Source organism: Coregonus clupeaformis, chromosome 29 (assembly GCF_020615455.1).
Source record: "Coregonus clupeaformis isolate EN_2021a chromosome 29, ASM2061545v1, whole genome shotgun sequence".
NCBI classification, from domain to species: Eukaryota; Metazoa; Chordata; class Actinopteri; order Salmoniformes; family Salmonidae; genus Coregonus; species Coregonus clupeaformis.
Genome location: NC_059220.1, coordinates 25,966,773 through 25,986,233, shown reverse-complemented (window position 1 = coordinate 25,986,233; position 19,461 = coordinate 25,966,773). Strand labels below are relative to the sequence as shown.

Below are 19,461 nucleotides of genomic sequence, written 5' to 3'. Positions count from 1 at the left end.
CCATGACCTGACAAATAAAAACGTAGTTATACTCTGGGCCATAGTTATGGGCTCTAACTAGGGCTTGGAGTATTTCAGTATAGCCTAACCAAAAAGAAATGAGAACTTCTTCGGGGCAGTGGCGGTTGCTAATAACTAGTTGTGCTGTAGTGCTGTCCGGCTGGCAGTCACTCTGGAGCTGTCAACACTGGCCAACACACGCTCCCACTGGGACTCACCTCTTCTCTCTCACTACACAGTGCTCCCTCTCTCTACCCTTTCTCTCCGACTCCATCAACCAACAGCCAACCATCCCACTCTGAAACACCACTGCCTGGCTGAACACAAAGGTGTCACATAACATTACTGGCATTTTCGTTTCAAAATAATTTATTAATTTACAATAAAACAGCTTCAGGTACCATTTTAATTCATCCAACACAACTTCGATTGGTTCTCTACTGTAACCAATCAATAGCACACACTTTCATCCTTTGGATTAATTTCGTACCATTGAAATGTTGTGAGGTGAAGTCATGTTAGCAATTGTGGACAAGTGTTGGTCATCTGAAATTGTAATTAAAATGCTTCAAAAAGAACAAGGCACAATCATTGTCTGGAGTGGCTCTCTGGCACTCTTCAGCGGGGCACTCTTTGGGCACTGTTTAGCAGCCCTCAAATGAATCTGGTAATGCTTTTCCCCACATCAAACGTCAAGTAGTGCAGATCATCGTGTCACAAGTCCATTGTGTTCTTATGAGTTTTCCCGTGGTGCAGCAAATTTCTAATGAGTTTTCCAACTTTACAACAACAAGTCATCAGGACTGGACTGGAGCTTGGCATGGGCCACCATTGCGATCAGGGCAATTGTAACAGGTAATAGTCTATAAACTGGAAAACAAGAACGAAGATGACAGAAATATCACTAACAATATTTGCACTTGTCTTGGATATATTCAAATTACCATGTATCTTAACTTAGAACCCACCTTTGCTATTTCACCTGCACTTCCTGGAACTGAACTCAAATTAGGCTCCTGGTTCCAAAACTCCTTTAGCTGCTGTTTGAACACTCGAACATTTCTGCAATGATCAATAAAAACAGAGAAGTTTTAGTTACACATGGGGGGTGCCTACTCCACAAAGAATACACATCTCCATAGCTTCCAGTCAGCATGTTGAGTAAACATACCCATCAATAGATTGAGTGTCAGTTCTTCCACTTGCTGAGAGCTCTGGCCACCAATGTCTTAATACTGATTGTACCCATCCTAAACCAACTACCAGGTGCCTGCAAGACAACAAGGGATCAGTTTAGTCAGATTTAGAAGAATTTGTAATGAAAAGTGTGTCATTAACAGTGGTACTCACTCTTCATATTGACTAGTGAGGACCTTTTCAACAAGGGGGAAAAGGTCAACACAACAGCCAATGGAAACGCTGGGTGACGCTGACTCACCATCAAGGCTATCGGGGAAAGATAGAAAATAAATGAAAATAAAACTTAAATTGTAATCATTGCTTTTTACCCAGAAAAATAAATGAGGAATGTACCTTTTTGTTATCACTGGAAGAAAATCAACAAACACACCAGTGTCTTGGATTCTGAGGGAGAAAAGAGCTTTGCTATTATAGAATCACAACTTTGTGTCAATAAAGCGTCAGATATTTCAATCTTGACAACTTCTACTGTACCTTAAAAAATATGTAAGCAGTTCTCCAACATTTCTTTGCCAAAGGGTCAAAGCAACACTCAGTCTCAGATTTCTTCCAAAGAGCACATCTGTCATTGTGTTGTGGTCCTTTGACAACTGAAAAACAGCAGAGCGGTGGTGGAATACATTCAAATATTTGTGGCAATAAGCATATCACGATGATGAGATAATGAGCCAACCCACCCCAAAGACATTAGACAAGGCTACAGTACTGATATTTCACACCTCTGTGAAGTAGTCACTGTCTTTTGAACCAGCCTCATCAGTCTTGTTATGATGGGGGGCAGTGAGTGGAAACTCCCATGGGTCCATGTAGAACATCTCTTCCATGTCCTGCACACAGGCCATTTCGTTCTCCTTGTTGGCCACATCATAAGTCCTCACTGTGGCAGGCTGCTTCCTCCGACTGATAGTGAGATGGTGCGTCTTCCTCTTACATGACACAACCCGCTTCTGTCTCCCAGGGTTGTTCCCTGAACGACCTGCCGGACATCTATGAAACAGAGATATGGCTGAATACTCAGAAACACTACACTCAATCATGAATTATATGAAACAATGAAAAAAGGTGTGAGCGTTGTTCCAGTTGAAGATTTCATTAGTGGCAATCAGCAGTTGAACAATAACAACGTTTCCCGCCCCTGTTTTGGTAAAAAGATGATGGATGGGGCTGGAGAAATGTAACCACTCTCAAATTCATAGAGCTATGGATGCAAGGACTGACCTTTCATGATATCAAAATTATAGTTTTAACCATGTTTTGAGGCTACATAGTGTTTGTTTACATTTTCTTTGTTTACAAACATTGGAGTAAAACAAGCTTGTATTTGGTTCTGATGGGGTAAAATAGTTCAACTAAGCTCATGAGGCAAAAATAAGTTATATTCTTCAAGAATCTATGGGTACATATCATTAATTTATACATCCAAAAATGGATGTAGCAACAGCAGATTGCCCCTTTAAACCCGTACTTTTGAAATGGCAAAAACACACCTCTTCTTATTAAGGTCTTCCTTATTACAGAAATCCAACTAAAAGGTAAAGACATACAAAATCAATTTCAAGTAAGGTATTACCAAAACATACAGTTCTATAATGTCCATAATATGTTATTACAGTACTATAATAGACTGCAATTGAGAAGAATCATAACCCCTCCTTCCCGAAACTTGCCTCCTTGGTGTTCTTTGCATGAGAGTAGGGTACTCTGCACTGGATCATGTCCTGCTCTTCAAGGCATTGATATTCTCCCTCGTCACTATCATGCTCCTCCGAGTCCATCATGAATATCCTGGAGGGCAAAGTACACATTGTAATCAATATACATCAAAACTCCTCACACACTCAAAGCTCTGTAAATGGTATGGGAATATCCAGAGAGAGAGAATGTACAGCTGTCTGTATAAGAACAACCGTTTGAAGGGTTGACAGCCTAGTGGAACCTGAATCACACCACATACACACCCCACATAGACATGCACTTAAAAAAGTCAGAGATACATTAAGGCAAAATTATTCCCAGGTTTTTCTATAGGCCTATGTTGCATAGGGAAAGTCTGTGTAATTACAGATCTAGCTAAACCATGCAGCTGGGCAAACGTGTTTTACCCACAATTCCTCGCGGGCACATTGTTGTTATTTTGAATAATGACGTAGCCAGAAAAGGTGAGAGCAAGTTTGGCTAGCTATGTTTATTGCCACTTTTGGTTATGTTGCACATTTCAATTTATAGGAAGGTAATGTCAGTTTACCATTGTCACGATACATATCTCTCATAAAGCTATCAGCCAGTAAAACCAGCATTGCAGTTTTAGCATTTGCAGCATGAGAGCTCGAGACAGCAGTATAATGTGGAAAGATAGCTACAGATGAGCACAATTAACGTTGCTTGTTTGATAACTAACACTTCCTCGAACTAACTAGCTAGATTGCTATAGCTGCAATCACATACCTGTCAGTGTTGATAGACTTCTAAGATGTTCTGATCTCATGAGGCTGGTTTTGCTATCCTTTTCGCCTTGGTTTCTGAACCCAACCGGAGCCCCTGTTCCTTTTCTGAACTATGACCAGCAACTGTGTTGGGGATTCATAAATGCACTCAATGTACAATAGGAATACTGGATTATTGTTGTGCACCCCCTAGTGTTCAATATGCTTATTGCATTCCAATTCAAAATGTACATTTTAACTGCTTCAAGTACAGAATGAATGAATGATCTATTTTTGGTAACTTTTAGGTTCATCCTATTCTCGTAGTGTATTGGATCTTTCACTGCTTCACTCTAAAATACTATTTTATAATAGACTGTCATAGTTCAAATTTTTTATAGCATGTTAAGGCTGCTTGTATAATTGTATGGAGGCAGTCATAAAGTGATACAATTCTCATCAGTTGAAAGCCAATGCAAGAACAGATTAACTCAAATCGAATGAGTTGTCCTTTAAATGAGCACACATCAACAATCACAGCCAACATCAGCTGCTTTTATTGACTCATCATGCCTTGCCACACTGCATTTGCTGACTCCACGGTCAACTCCACAGGCTGCTGTTTCATCAGTTTGGTAGACTGATTCTGATTTCCTTATCAGAGACACACTGACTGACTGACTGTGTGCAGTGCTCTAGCACTACTGTATAGTACACTAGCACTACTATATAGTACACTAGCACTACTATATATTACACTAGCACTACTGTATAGTACACTAGCACTACTGTATAGTACACTAGCACTACTGTATAGTACATTATCACTAATGTATAGTACACTAGCACTACTGTATAATACACTAGCACTACTATATAGTACACTAGCACTACTGTATAATATACTAGCACTACTGTATAATACACTAGCACTACTGTATAGTACACTAGCACTACTGTACTAACAAGTTGTATCTGGCAGAGTTTTTTGTAGCCTAATTGAAACAATTTGGATCCTGAAAGGCTAGGTTTCATTCAAAGGAAGCAGAGTCCATTGAGTTTAACCAAATGTTTTAATTCACATCATGTGACATTGGATGATAGAGCAACAAAAGTCATGGGACTGAAGACACAGCAGTATATTGTCCACTTTCTCCTGTGTGAATTGCACCTCTCCATTTCCCTCAGGACTGTGCAGGAGTACACCAGAGCAAAGATGGTGTCTGTTGTTGGTGCTGTGTTTGTTGCGCTGAGCTTGGCACCCCTGCTAGTGCTTGGTGTTCCTCCCATTGGGACCCGAGCAGGTGCACATTTCCTATCCAGGTAGGTCTTCAATCTGTTTCCATTCATCTTGAATATGATCAAGCATGACAATCTCTTTTGAAATTTCCAGTCTTTAACCTGTAGAGTTTATAGCTGTGAGATGCACACTCATTAGGAGTGAACAACTCCACACTTAATGAAGTTGTAGTGCCTTTACTTGGCTTTTCTCAGAAACAGTAAGCAATAGCATTTTGTCTTGCATCTGTATGTAAACCCTGAACACTATTTCACACATAAGCACAGTACCATAGGGATAAGTAACTTGATCCGGCTTACAGGCATCCGTCTGTTCTTATGTGAAGTTGAGGGGCATATGGGAGTTGTTTTACGATTCATGCTTATAGATAGGGAATGGGTGCTGTTTAAATGCATTGCTTATCTCAGTTCAACTCCCAAGGCCAAATCCTGCCAACAGGGAGATCAAAAGCACAGACTTATGAGCTATTGAACAATATCAGCCTTTTGAGTAGGTTTTCTCCCAGTTTACGTAAGTGGATCAGTAAGTATCCAGGGCAGTAACTCTATCCAGGTGGGCAGGGTGAGCAGTCTGATCAGCAGGCCCCCTCGCTGGATAACTCTGGGGCTTTTCACCCCAGGGCTCTATGGAGATCACCTGGACCACCTTCAATGAGACGGAGGAGAGCACCGTGGAGTACGGCCTGTGGGGGGGACGGCTGTTTGAGCTGACCGCCAAGGGCAACGCTACTCTGTTTGTGGACGGGGGATCAGAAGGGAGGAAGATCCATATCCACAGGGTCACTCTCACTGACCTGAGATCTGCCTCTGCTTATGGTAGGTTTCCATGTTCACCAAACTAGCATGATGGATTTAGGCTATGTTTATGGCCTGTCACATTCGGTTATCATCATAGTATTGATAAAACAGTGTTTTCTTTCCTGTGTTGACTGCAGTGTACCACTGTGGCAGTGAGGCTGGCTGGAGTGATGTGTTCTCCTTTACTGCTCTGAATGAGAGTGCTAGCTGGAGTCCCAGGTTTGCCATCTATGGGGACATGGGCAATGAGAACCCTCAGTCTCTGGCCAGACTGAAGTAGGAGACCCAGGTCGGCACGTATGATGTCATCCTACACGTCGTTAAGTGGTTATGCGGCTAACTCCCAACTGATTGTCATAAGTGAATAGCATATCAATGTTGACGTTACATAATAACTTCAATCATAGTGGCATATAATTGTGTTTCACTTTGGGTGAAATATGGAGCACACTTTGGAAAGATTATGCAAAGCATGACCAACATGCTTTTTTGTTTCCATGGGGACTTTGCATATGACATGTATGAGGTAAAATATCTAAATATGTTTGTTTTCTGTACACGCACGTCCATCACTGGTCAGTTGGTAGAATGATACACATACCATTTATGCTAAGCACTTTCTCATGGGATTTTCATTAAGTTAAACTATGGCCATAAGGGGACACACTCAAAGCTTATGGTACCCTCAGGGTAAGATGTAAAAGTGGGCTCTGTCATCATGAGCCTAGACCTCTAAAGCCCATCTGGGTTTATGGCTAGATCCATGATAACAGATGAGATAGAGCCACTCTGCCCCTGCTCAGTCTTATCCCTAGGATTCCCCTTTTCATCAGCAGACCTTAAGAGCCTGGGCCATGGTTAAGACACGCTGCTGTAATGAACTGCATATCTGTGAAATGCCTTAATCCTGTGCTGAACTCTGGAATTAGGGACATAACACTGAAGTAACCCATGAAGTACAGCAGCAGGGATCTATTCAGCCGAAACAACTAGCTAATGTAGACAGAGGCCATGTTTCCCTAAACCTAACTGGCCAGTCTCACAGCGCTCTTCATAATTACTATGACATATACAGGTATTAATCCCCAATGGTATAAATCAATGGCTGCCGTTTCCATGAAATTAAATAGCAATGTTGGCTCATTTCATACCTTTCTCAAATATGGAGAAAAATGCTGGACATTATGAGCAGACAACCACAAAAATTAATGACTGCAATTCATGCTGAGTTTGAACTGGAATGTCTAACTCTGTTCTGCGGCTTCCTTGATATTATAAATAGAAAAACAGAAATATAAATTCTGTCTGAAAGCTCATTAAGGGCAATGGCAACTGAAAACCAGAAGACGGCCATGCCACCCACCACAGTTTGTTCATAAGCTCAATTGCCACCATTAGAATATTTGTAGAATTAACAGTTCTGGTTTCATTGGGTTTTGTTTGTTATGCAAATGTTTCATTCCTGAAGCTGTCTGGAAAGATTTACAGTACTTTGGCTTTAGATCATTTAATGTGCTTTTTACTTTTATCCTGTCAGCATTATTATTTCAGACTTCATTAGCACTAATACTGTGTATTATGCTGTGGTAAATGACTAAATCAAACAACGGCAGGATTGGAGAGGAGTTCATGCATCAGATCCAGTCCATAGCTGCCTACGTGCCCTATATGACCTGTCCTGGGAACCACAAGGCTGCATAGTGAGGACGACCTTATCATGACCCCCTCTACTTATTTACCTCTCTCTCTCTCTCTCTCTCTCTCTCTCTCTCTCTCTCTCTCTCTCTCTCTCTCACCCACACACATCCACACACACAGGCACCATTCATTCAGTGTTAAACTGATGATAAAAACTGACAGTGTTATGAATAGTTTCTAATCTTCATAAACAGTGAGTCAACATGGTAGCAGTCTGCTTACTTTCTGCTGCCCATTAGCCAATGCTTTCCGCTCCTGGTACATATTTTGGTTCATTCTGTACAGGTCACATCTAATCAATGCTATTATTACATGGTTTGGGTAAAAACTCAGTACATGCTGTATTTCATATTGGTGAGACAGACTGCCAATCCTCACCAGACTTGGTATCCACAATGTGCTACTGTACTGTACTGTGAGGCAGGGGTAGAAGCTCAGAAAAACAACTTTTTGGTCAGAGTGGAGCAACCACAGCTTTTCCACTGTAGAAAACACTTTCGTCAACTCCACTGTGCCATTGGAACATATGGGAGCTATTTCAGCTTCTAAGTCTGGAGCTGGTTCAAGAACCACCTACATCTAAACAAGTAAACCTTGTCCAAAATAAACACTGACTGAGACAGATCAGTTTCCTATCTTGCGTTTAAGCCAATGGAAACTACCGACAGAAACTCTATTTACCCCACAATGACTCTCAGACAAAGTCTACTGGGCTCAAATAAAATACATGAAAATGTTATTTGTCCCATGCTTCGTAAACAACAGGTACAGTGGGGAAAAAAAGTATTTAGTCAGCCACCAATTGTGCAAGTTCTCCCACTTAAAAAGATGAGAGAGGCCTGTAATTTTCATCATAGGTACACGTCAACTATGACAGACAAAATGAGAAAATAAAATCCAGAAAATCACATTGTAGGATTTTTTATGAATTTATTTGCAAATTATGGTGGAAAATAAGTATTTGGTCAATAACAAAAGTTTCTCAATACTTTGTTATATACCCTTTGTTGGCAATGACACAGGTCAAACGTTTTCTGTAAGTCTTCACAAGGTTTTCACACACTGTTGCTGGTATTTTGGCCCATTCCTCCATGCAGATCTCCTCTAGAGCAGTGATGTTTTGGGACTGTCGCTGGGCAACATGGACTTTCAACTCCCTCCAAAGATTTTCCATGGGGTTGAGATCTGGAGACTGGCTAGGCCACTCCAGGACCTTGAAATGCTTCTTACGAAGCCACTCCTTCGTTGCCCGGTTGGAAAGACCCAGCCACGTTTCATCTTCAATGCCCTTGCTGATGGAAGGAGGTTTTCACTCAAAATCTCACAATACATGGCCCCATTCATTCTTTCCTTTACACGGATCAGTCGTCCTGGTCCCTTTGCAGAAAAACAGCCCCAAAGCATGATGTTTCCACCCCCATGCTTCACAGTAGGTATGGTGTTCTTTGGATGCAACTCAGCATTCTTTGTCCTCCAAACACGGCCGAGTTGAGTTTTTACCAAAAAGTTCTATTTTGGTTTCATCTGACCATATGACATTCTCCCAATCCTCTTCTGGATCATCCAAATGCACTCTAGCAAACTTCAGACGGGCCTGGACATGTACTGGCTTAAGCAGGGGGACACGTCTGGCACTGCAGGATTTGAGTCCCTGGCGGCATAGTGTGTTACTGATGGTAGGCTTTGTTACTTTGGTCCCAGCTCTCTGCAGGTCATTCACTAGGTCCCCACGTGTGGTTCTGGGATTTTTGCTCACCGTTCTTGTGATCATTTTGACCCCACAGGGTGAGATCTTGCGTGGAGCCCCAGATCGAGGGAGATTATCAGTGGTCTTGTATGTCTTCCATTTCCTAATAATTGCTCCCACAGTTGATTTCTTCAAACCAAGCTGCTTACCTATTGCAGATTCAGTCTTCCCAGCCTGGTGCAGGTCTACAATTTTGTTTCTGGTGTCCTTTGACAGCTCTTTGGTCTTGGCCATAGTGGAGTTTGGAGTGTGACTGTTTGAGGTTGTGGACAGGTGTCTTTTATACTGATAACAAGTTCAAACAGGTGCCATTAATACAGGTAACGAGTGGAGGACAGAGGAGCCTCTTAAAGAAGAAGTTACAGGTCTGTGAGAGCCAGAAATCTTGCTTGTTTGTAGGTGACCAAATACTTATTTTCCACCATAATTTGCAAATAAATTCATAAAAAATCCTACAATGTGATTTTCTGGATTTTTTTTCTCAATTTGTCTGTCATAGTTGACGTGTACCTATGATGAAAATTACAGGCCTCTCTCATCTTTTTAAGTGGGAGAACTTGCACAATTGGTGGCTGACTAAATACTTTTTTTCCCCACTGTATAGACTAACACTGAAAAGCTTACTTACGGGCCCTTCCCAACAATACAGAGTAAAATAATAACACGAGGAATAAATACACGAGTAACGATAACTTGGCTATATACACAGGGGACCAGTACTGAGTCGATGTGCAGGGGTATGAGGTAATTGAGGTAGATATGTACATACAGTGGGGAAAAAAAGTATTTAGTCAGCCACCAATTGTGCAAGTTCTCCCACTTAAAAAGATGAGAGAGGCCTGTAATTTTCATCATAGGTACGCGTCAACTATGACAGACAAAATGAGGAAAAAAAATCCAGAAAATCACATTGTAGGATTTTTAATGAATGTATTTGCAAATTATGGTGGAAAATAAGTATTTGGTCAATAACAAAAGTTTCTCAATACTTTGTTATATACCCTTTGTTGGCAATGACACAGGTCAAACGTTTTCTGTAAGTCTTCACAAGGTTTTTACACACTGTTGCCGGTATTTTGGCCCATTCCTCCATGCAGATCTCCTCTAGAGCAGTGATGTTTTGGGGCTGTCGCTGGGCAACACGGACTTTCAACTCCCTCCAAAGATTTTCTATGGGGTTGAGATCTGGAGACTGGCTAGGCCACTCCAGGACCTTGAAATGCTTCTTACGAAGCCACTCCTTCGTTGCCCGGGCAGTGTGTTTGGGATCATTGTCATGCTGAAAGACCCAGCCACGTTTCATCTTCAATGCCCTTGCTGATGGAAGGAGGTTTTCACTCAAAATCTCACGATACATGGCCCCATTCATTCTTTCCTTTATACGGATTAGTCGTCTTGGTCCCTTTGCAGAAAAACTGCCCCAAAGCATGATGTTTCCACCCCCATGCTTCACAGTAGGTATGGTGTTCTTTGGATGCAACTCAGCATTCTTTGTCCTCCAAACACGACGAGTTGAGTTTTTACCAAAAAGTTCTATTTTGGTTTCATCTGACCATATGACATTCTCCCAATCCTCTTCTGGATCATCCAAATGCACTCTAGCAAACTTCAGACGGGCCTGGACATGTACTGGCTTAAGCAGGGGGACACGTCTGGTACTGCAGGATTTGAGTCCCTGGCGGCGTAGTGTGTTACTGATGGTAGGCTTTGTTACTTTGGTCCCAGCTCTCTGCAGGTCATTCACAAGGTCCCCCCGTGTGGTTCTGGGATTTTTGCTCACCGTTCTTGTGATCATTTTGACCCCACGGGGTGAGATCTTGCGTGGAGCCCCAGATTGAGGGAGATTATCAATGTCTTCCATTTCCTAATAATTGCTCCCACAGTTGATTATTTCAAACCAAGCTGCTTACCTATTGCAGATTCAGTCTTCCCAGCCTGGTGCAGGTCTTCAATTTTGTTTCTGGTGTCCTTTGACAGCTCTTTGGTCTTGGCCATAGTGGAGTTTGGAGTGTGACTGTTTGAGGTTGTGGACAGGTGTCTTTTATACTGATAACAAGTTCAAACAGGTGCCATTAATACAGGTAACGAGTGGAGGACAGAGGAGCCTCTTAAAGAAGAAGTTACAGGTCTGTGAGAGCCAGAAATCTTGCTTGTTTGTAGGTGACCAAATACTTATTTTCCACCATAATTTGCAAATAAATTCATAAAAAATCCTACAATGTGATTTTCTGGATTTTCTTTCCTCAATTTGTCTGTCATAGTTGACGTGTACCTATGATGAAAATTACAGGCCTCTCTCATCTTTTTAAGTGGGAGAACTTGCACAATTGGTGGCTGACTAAATACTTTTTTTCCCCACTGTATAGGTAGGGGTAAAGTGACTAGGTAACAGGATAAATACTAAACAGTAGCAGCAGCGTATGTGATGAGTCAAAAGAGTTAGTGCAAAGAGGGTCAATGTAGATAGTCCAGGTAGCTATTTGGTTAACTATTTAGTAGTCTTATGGCTTGTGGTTAGAAGCTGTTTAGGGTCCTGTTAGTTCCAGACTTCGGTACCGCTTGCCGTGCAGTAGCAGAGAGAACAGTCTATGACTTGGTTGGCTGAAGTCTGACCATTTTTAGGGCCTTCCTCTGACATCGCCTGATATAGAGGTCCTGGATGGCAGGGAGTTCGGCCCCAGTGACGTACCCTCTGTAGCGCCTTGCGGTCGGATGCCAAGCAGTTGCCATACCAAGCGGTGATGCAGCCAGTTAAACTGCTCTCAATGGTGCAGCTGTATAACTTGTTGAGGATCTGAGGGCCCATGCCAAATCTTTTCAGCCTCCTCAGGGGGAAGAGGCGTTGTCGTGCCTTCTTCACGACTGTGTTGGTGTGTGTGGACAATGTGAATTCCTTAGTGATGTGGACACGAGGAACTTGAAGCTTTAGACCCGCTCCACTACAGCCCCGTCAATGTGGATGGGGGCATGCTCGGCCCTCCTGTAGTCCACAATCCTTTGTCTTGCTGATGTTGAAGGAGAGGTTGTTGTCCTGGCACCACACTGCCAGGTCACTGACCTCCTCTCTATAGGCATTCTCTACGTCATCGGTGATCAGGCCTACCACCGTTTTGTCATCAGCAAACTTAATGATGGTGTTAGAGTCGTGCGCGGCCACACAGTTGTGGGTGAACAGGGAGTACAGGAGGGGACTAAGCACGCACCCCTGAGGGGCCCCTGTGTTGAGGGTCAGCGTGGAGGCTGTAATGTTGTTTCTGTGCAGTTCAGAACATAAACAGATTAGGGTAGGCTACTTTATATTAATAATAGCTATTGATAAACGTTTGTCAGATTACTCAACGGTATGCCTAATCATACTCTGTGCAACCCTGGGTTCATGATGGACAATCTTGATTCCCCCTAGATATTAGAGTTCCAGAGCTTAAGTCCTTGGGATCTGGGTCTAGGCTATCAGCTCAGTGAGAGATCTGCATAAAAACGACAGAGATATACAGGCTCAGCCATTCAGACGTGTCATATCCTGAGGATCAGCTGCTAACAGATCTCAAATGCCTATACCATGTGTGTCTGTGTGTGTGCATCTGTGTGCACATGCGAGAATGTGCTTTCAGGTGTGAGTGTGTTAGCATAAGGGGGGGATTGAATGTAAAACATCTAATCATGCAGCATAATGTTTATGCTCCTTGTATCCCCAGGCCTGGTTTTCTCTTTCCCAGTGTAATGTGCCTAGTCTGCCTACTGTCTGGCCTCAATTAAGGAGCTGCTAACTGTAGCCTGTTTGTCTTGGCCTTGTCATCAGACATCAGAACATTATATCAAAAAGCAGTACCCGCCCCCCTCACTCAGATAACACCGCGTTTTTTTCTGTGGCGCTGGTCAAAACCAAAACTCGTGGTAGCTTGCTTCAGCTTTTTTTGACGCCCAAAACCAACGGAGTAAAAGGCAATTAAGCCCGGCTGACCACAAGAGTCCTCAGCATTCCAGCTGCATGAGGCCAGCGTGTCCACATGAGACGCTAAGGCCCCTATCAAGAGCGCCTTTGTTCCCCCGGACGTATAGATCACTGGCCCGTCTGAGGCAATAGGAAGTGACTGTTGCCATTTGAAACAATGAGCCATGACGTGAGCTGGTGATATTCAGACAGCAATTGTTCCTTTAACGTTTCAAACAGCCTGGATTAAGTGGGCATCTTGTAGCACAGACTAATCAGTGACATGAAAGGGCAGATCTGATTAGTATGTGTGGTTTTTAAACAGTTAATATTGGGGGGAACGTCCTGTTGATTAGGATTATGAATCAGTCCATCCACATTGCATTTGACAAGGTTTAAGCTGGAACATCTTCCCTCAGATTTTTATCATTATATTATTTTCTTGGAAAAGAAAACACACATGGAAAACAGCCTGTCTAGTTACAACCCATGACTCACAGTATGTCATGGGGACACAATGTACATTAATGACACAAATAAGCATATTAAATTGAGCTAATCAGATTTTCCACAGTCAATAGGATAAAAAAATTAACACTTTTGAGCTACTGTTCTAGGAAGTTCTAGTTATTTCCCTTTAGACATGCACATACAGTATATCATTCAGTATTTGACCAAAACAAGTCCATATATTATTGAACTAAACAGAAGTGATTTTATTACCCCTGTTCTATTGTATTGTCCAGGGCCTCCTAAAATGTATATTACTTGATGTATGAGGTAAGAGGTGTCCCATAAGGAGACCTTAGGTCTCGTGTCCATCCAGCAGACAGTCAACTGCTTCCCTGCTCAGCCACCACAAGATGGGGGTGTTAACCTGTGACTGTGCTCCTGGCTCTAAACCAGACTAAGTACAGTAACTTTGACTCAGACTGTGCTACTCACAGGGGTTCACAGGCTCCTGCATACTGCTGCACATACTGTGGCTCCCATTCTAACTCACACAGGATGGTTTGTGATTAATCAAGTATGTTACAGCATAATGAGGATTATGTCAGAATCTTTGTTGCAAATGGTAGACCGGGATTTTGTTACAAACTGCTTAATCACCAATTATTGAGTTATCATAGCTTTTACCTTGACCATGTAATCTTGACCCCAAGGTTGAGCTATCTCATTGACTAGAGATCCTCTATGATCCTGACCTTTCCTTTTAATCTCTGACTGGAAATGTCTCTGCATACCACCCTGCATCCCACTGCTGACTTGCCTCTGAAGCTAAGCAGGGTTGGTCCTGGTCAGTCCCTGGATGGGAGACCAGATGCTGCTGGAAGTGGTGTTGGAGAGCCAGTAGGGGATACTCTTCCCTCTGATCTAAAGATCCCAAATGCCCAGGACAGTGAAGGGGACATTGCCTACTATAGGCAATGTCCCCTTAAAATGCTTTTAGTTTTAGAAATATTTAGGACTAACTTATTCCTTGCCATTATTTCCTTTACTCAAAGCCAGTGGCATGTCGTTAATAAAGATTGAAAAAAGTAAGGGGCCTAGACAGCTGCCCTGGGGAATTCCTGATTCTACCTGGATTATGTTGGAGAGGCTTCCATTGAAGAACACCCTCTGTGTTCTGTTAGACAGGTAACTCTTTATCCACAATAGGGGGTGTAAAGCCATAACACATACGTTTTTCCAGCAGCAGACTATGATCGATAATGTCAAAAGTCGCACTGAAGTCTAACAAAACAGCCCCCACAATATTTGTATCATCAATTCCTCTCAGCCAATCATCAGTCATTTGTGTAAGTGCTGTGCTTGTTCAATGTCCTTCCCTATAAGCATGCTGAAAGTCTGTTGTCAATTTGTTTACTGTAAAATAGCATTGTATCTGGTCAAACACAATTTTTTCCGGCTATTTGAGCCAGTAAAGGGTGCTTTACTATTCTTAGGTAGCGGAATGACTTTTGATTCCCTCCAGGCCTGAGGGCACACACTTTCTAGTAGGCTTAAATTGAAGATATGGCAAATAGGAGTGGCAATATCGGCCGCTATTATCCTCAGTAATTTTCCATCCAAGTTGTCAGACCCCAGTGGCTTGTCATTGTTTGATAGACAACAATAATTTTTTCACCTCTTCCACACTCACATTACGGAATTCAAAATTACAATTCTTGTCTTTCATAATTTGGTCAGATATACTTGGATGTGTAGTGTCAGCATTTGTTGCTGGCATGTCATGCCTAAGTTTGCTAATCTTGCCAATGAAAAAAACTTAAAGTAGTTGGCAATATCAGTCAGTTTTGTAATGAATGAGCCATCTGATTCAATTAATGATGGAGCTGAGTTTGGCTTTTTTCCCAAAATGTAATTGATGGTGCTCCAAAGCTTTTTACTATAATTCTTTATGTCATTTATCTTTGTTTAATAGTGTCGTTTCTTCTTCTTTTTATTCAGTTTAGACACATGATTTCTCAATATGTAGTACGTTTGCCAATCGGTTGTGCAGCCAGACTTATTTGCCATTCCTTTTGCCTCATCCCTCTCAACCATACCATTTTTCAATTCCTCATCAATCCACAGGGATTTAACCGTTCTTACAGTCATTTTCTTAATGGGTGCATGCTTATTAGTAACTGGGATATGCAATTTCATAAATGTGTCAAGTGCAACGTCTGTTTGCTCATCATTACACACCACGGACCAACAAATATTATTTACATCAACAACATAGGAATCACTACAAAATGTATTGTATGACCTCTTATACACTATATTAGGCCCAGCCTTTGGAACTTTGGTTTTCCTAGATAGGGCTACTATATTGTGATTACTACATCTGATGGATCTGGATACTGCTTTCAAGCACATTTCTGCAGCATTAGTAAAGATGTGATCAATACATGTTAATGATTTCATTCCTGTGCTGTTTGTAACTACCCTGGTAGGTTGACTGATAACCTGAACCAGGTTGCAGGCACTGGTTACAGTTTGAAGCTTTTTCTTGAGTGGGCAGCTTGATGAAAACCAGTCAATATTTAAATCACCCAGAATATATACCTCTCTGTTGATATTACATACATTATCAAGCATTTCACAAATGTTATCCAGATACTGACTGTTAGCACTTGGTGGTCTATAGCAGCTTCCCACAAGAATGGGCTTTAGGTGAGGCAGATGAACCTGTAGCCATATTACTTCAACAGTATTTAACATGAGATCATCTCTAATCTTTACTGGAATGTGGTTCTGAATATAAACAGCAACACCTCCACCACTGGCATTACTGTCTTTTCTGTAAACATTATAACCTTGTATTGCTACCACTGTATCATCAAAGGTATTGTCTAAGTGAGTTTCAGAGATAGTCAGAATATGAATGTCATCTGTTACTAATATGAATGTCATCTATTACCCCCCCATTGCTAACAGCATAAATCTGGTTCATAGACACATGATTGCTGCAGACATTAGCTGTAGGATCAGCAGAGGCATTCAGGGCAGTTAGAGGGACATAAATTAGGTTACTTACATTCTGTCTACCAATGCCCCTGGTATAATGTACATTTGCTAAAGCATTATGATGACTCAGTGACAGAATGGTAGGGATTAACTGAGCTGGGCTTGGGTCATTTATAAGTCATTGTCTCAACGCAGCCTTATAATGCTGTGAAAGGATCCAGGAACTCTTCCGCAGGTCGTTGCTGTAAAATAAATACAGTGTATGTTCTCAGTTAACTTAATTGGTAAAGGGTAAATAACCCTGCCAGCTGACCTCCAGCACCCATACTCACTCAGGGCTCCCATGGTGGGCCGCTCGACCCTGTCTGCCTCTTACATAAACCAGGAGAGGTATCAGACTCCCCCATCACCTCACCACGTACTTTACTGCTTTAACTGGAAGGAAGATTGGCTCCCAGTTTTATTGGCGAAATTAAAATCTCTAAACTCATTAAGACACAGCTAGCTCTTGGCTTGGCCTGCCGTTGTTAGTAACCGTCTTCCTAGAAAGGCTTTTCCTTTTTACATGCTGCGTGTCAACACAGGTTTGGCCAACTGAAATATTTAGGGAATGGCACGTTTCGGTGCGTGGATAGCACTCCTGGGACTGGTGCTCTCCAAGGCACAGGTTTGGGTTTGGGTCTTCTTTCATTACGGGAACCGGTTCTGTCTGTGTGTGTCCCGGTCTGGTGGTTCTGATACTATAGTGTTGATAGATTACCAGTGGTAGAGGTGGTGGCATTTCAGGTAATATTGGTTGATCGCATTCTGTGCTGTCTGGAGAGGTGACCACTGACCGACCTTTGCTGTAGCAGGGGACTGGTGTAGTGTTTCTGTGGATGTCTGTCTGATAAAATGGCTGTAGTCCATGTAGGTTTAAAGCAGATGTTTTACTTCTGTAGTCATCAGGATAGATAGTCATCTCCATGAGGAATGTGAGTGTGGGATTGGTGGGAGGGAGAGGTAACGACCACAATTGGCTAGCAATTACATAAACAGTCTCATTGTGTTATGGAATGAATGTTTCTGCAGAATGTATTCTGAATAGCTGTCTAAGATTAGCTTTGCTTACGAGTACCGACAAGGGGACCACAAAATGATAGGGGAGAAAATGAAGGTCTCTGACGCTAATTATCTCACTGAGATATTTAAGGCACCTAGATTACACACTACATACAGTCCATGCATCTCATTAGCTGAACCCTCTCTGTTTTCACAGCAACTTCTCCAACTACAGGGACCAATTCAGCATGCCAGGACAGACTGTGAGTCTGTGGTACAGGTAAGGGAACATCAATCACACAGACTTACCCCCTACTGTATTACATTTATATTTTAATCATTTAGCAGACACTCTTATTCTGAGTGACTTACAGGAGCAATTAGGGTTAAGTGCCTTGCTCAAGGGCACATTGACATATATATATATATATTTTTTTTTTACCAGCCGCTGTATAGAAGTGGTCATTGATTAATGTAAACTCACCCCAAATGCTCTAAACTAGCATCCTCTCTTAAGTGTTTCCTCTGGTTCAATCTAAGTAATGGGGCCGACAACACAAAGGAGCCATACATCCGACTGGTGGCAGGCTCATAACACACAGGCCATTCTCTGAGGCAGTAAGATAATACCTCTCCAGACCACAGGCCTGCTCCCCAATCCCCTTGCTCAGGCTAAGGAAGGGATGAGGCCCCTTCTCTCTAGCACATGCACTGCACGCAGGACTGGGGTGATACCTGAACACGAGGAGAGGAGACAGACAGACAAACCCTGCCTCCAAAAGAGAGGAGGTCCCGGCCCAGCTTCCTCCCACCATGGAGGGACACTACCCATGATGACACGTGCACGCACTAGACCTTGTCCCATTTAGCTGTGAGCCAGGAGCCAGCCACATACAGAATGGCTCTCTTCTGGTCCACCCCTTCTGCAAGTTACTTTGCAATCATAGGGCTCTCACGGTCACTACCCACATCCCTTCCATTGGAAGACAAGGTAGCTAGTAATGATTGAGAGATTCTGCCGTATAATAGACACCAGCACCATTTCTGGGGGTTAGGCAATGTATAAAAAACAAAATGCATGCCATACCAGTGGCTCAGGTAGCCTATTACATAATACCAGTTTGTTAGTTCAAATTGCTTCTTTAACACGCTCATTTGCAAATGTCCTTTGGGGGAAGTTTTCAGCATAGACAAAAGTGTCCCTGACAGTAGAGTTTACGTGTGTTTACTTTGGGTGGTCAAATAATTTACTTTGGCTGTTAATAATGTTTATGCTCTCTGTCCACAGCTGGAACGTAGGGTCAGCCCATATCATCACTCTCTCCACTGAAATCTATTTCTTGATTATGGCATAGTCCTCATCTTCAAGCAGTAAGAGTGGCTTAAAAAGGATATTGAGGTAAAGTACTTAAAGGTCCAATGCAGCCATTTTTATCTCAATATCAAATCATTTCTGGGTAACAATTAAGTACCTTACTGTGATTGTTTTCAATGAAAATGGTCAAAAATAAACAAAAATAGCTTCTTAGCAGAGACCAATTTCTCAAGCAAGAATTTTGCTCGGACTGTCTGCAAGTGGTCTGAGTGGGGAGGGGACCTATCTGTTATTGGCAGAGAGGTTTGGAACTCTCTTTATTATTGGTCTATTAACAAATGTAGCACCTGGTGATGTCGCCAGGCAAGCCAAAACTCCATCCCACCACCAAAACAGGCTGACATTTCCAGCAGTCTTTTCAAACAGCTCTTACACTAAAAGGGCATTATCATACTTTTCACAATTCCACAGTATTATACCAACCTCATAGTGTGGAAATATATAAAAAACACAGGAAAATCACGTTTTTGACTGCACTGGGCCTTTAATTGAC

The 19,461-nt window shown here is 42.3% G+C and overlaps 1 protein-coding gene across 3 annotated transcripts in view; it reads right to left on the bottom strand.

Moving 5' to 3' along the window:
• Positions 1-388: 388 nt before the first annotated feature.
• Positions 389-19,461, bottom strand: part of LOC121544936 (KATNB1-like protein 1) — a 66,449-nt gene continuing 47,376 nt past the window's right edge. Inside the window, exons 1-10 of one of the 3 annotated variants that reach the window (XM_041855201.1) lie at positions 3,646-3,763; positions 2,868-2,985; positions 2,688-2,725; positions 1,920-2,187; positions 1,675-1,790; positions 1,534-1,584; positions 1,351-1,446; positions 1,172-1,270; positions 969-1,062; positions 389-870 (exon numbers count right to left, since the gene is read on the bottom strand). In XM_041855201.1, coding sequence (XP_041711135.1) covers positions 838-870; positions 969-1,062; positions 1,172-1,270; positions 1,351-1,446; positions 1,534-1,584; positions 1,675-1,790; positions 1,920-2,187; positions 2,688-2,725; positions 2,868-2,978 — 906 coding nt within the window. In that variant the 5' untranslated portion in view covers positions 2,979-2,985; positions 3,646-3,763 and the 3' untranslated portion in view covers positions 389-837. Of the gene's footprint in view, positions 871-968; positions 1,063-1,171; positions 1,271-1,350; positions 1,447-1,533; positions 1,585-1,674; positions 1,791-1,919; positions 2,188-2,687; positions 2,726-2,867; positions 2,986-3,645; positions 3,764-19,461 lie in introns of those variants that run through there. The other 2 variants (XM_041855200.1, XM_041855202.2) reach the window with 2 other exon arrangements.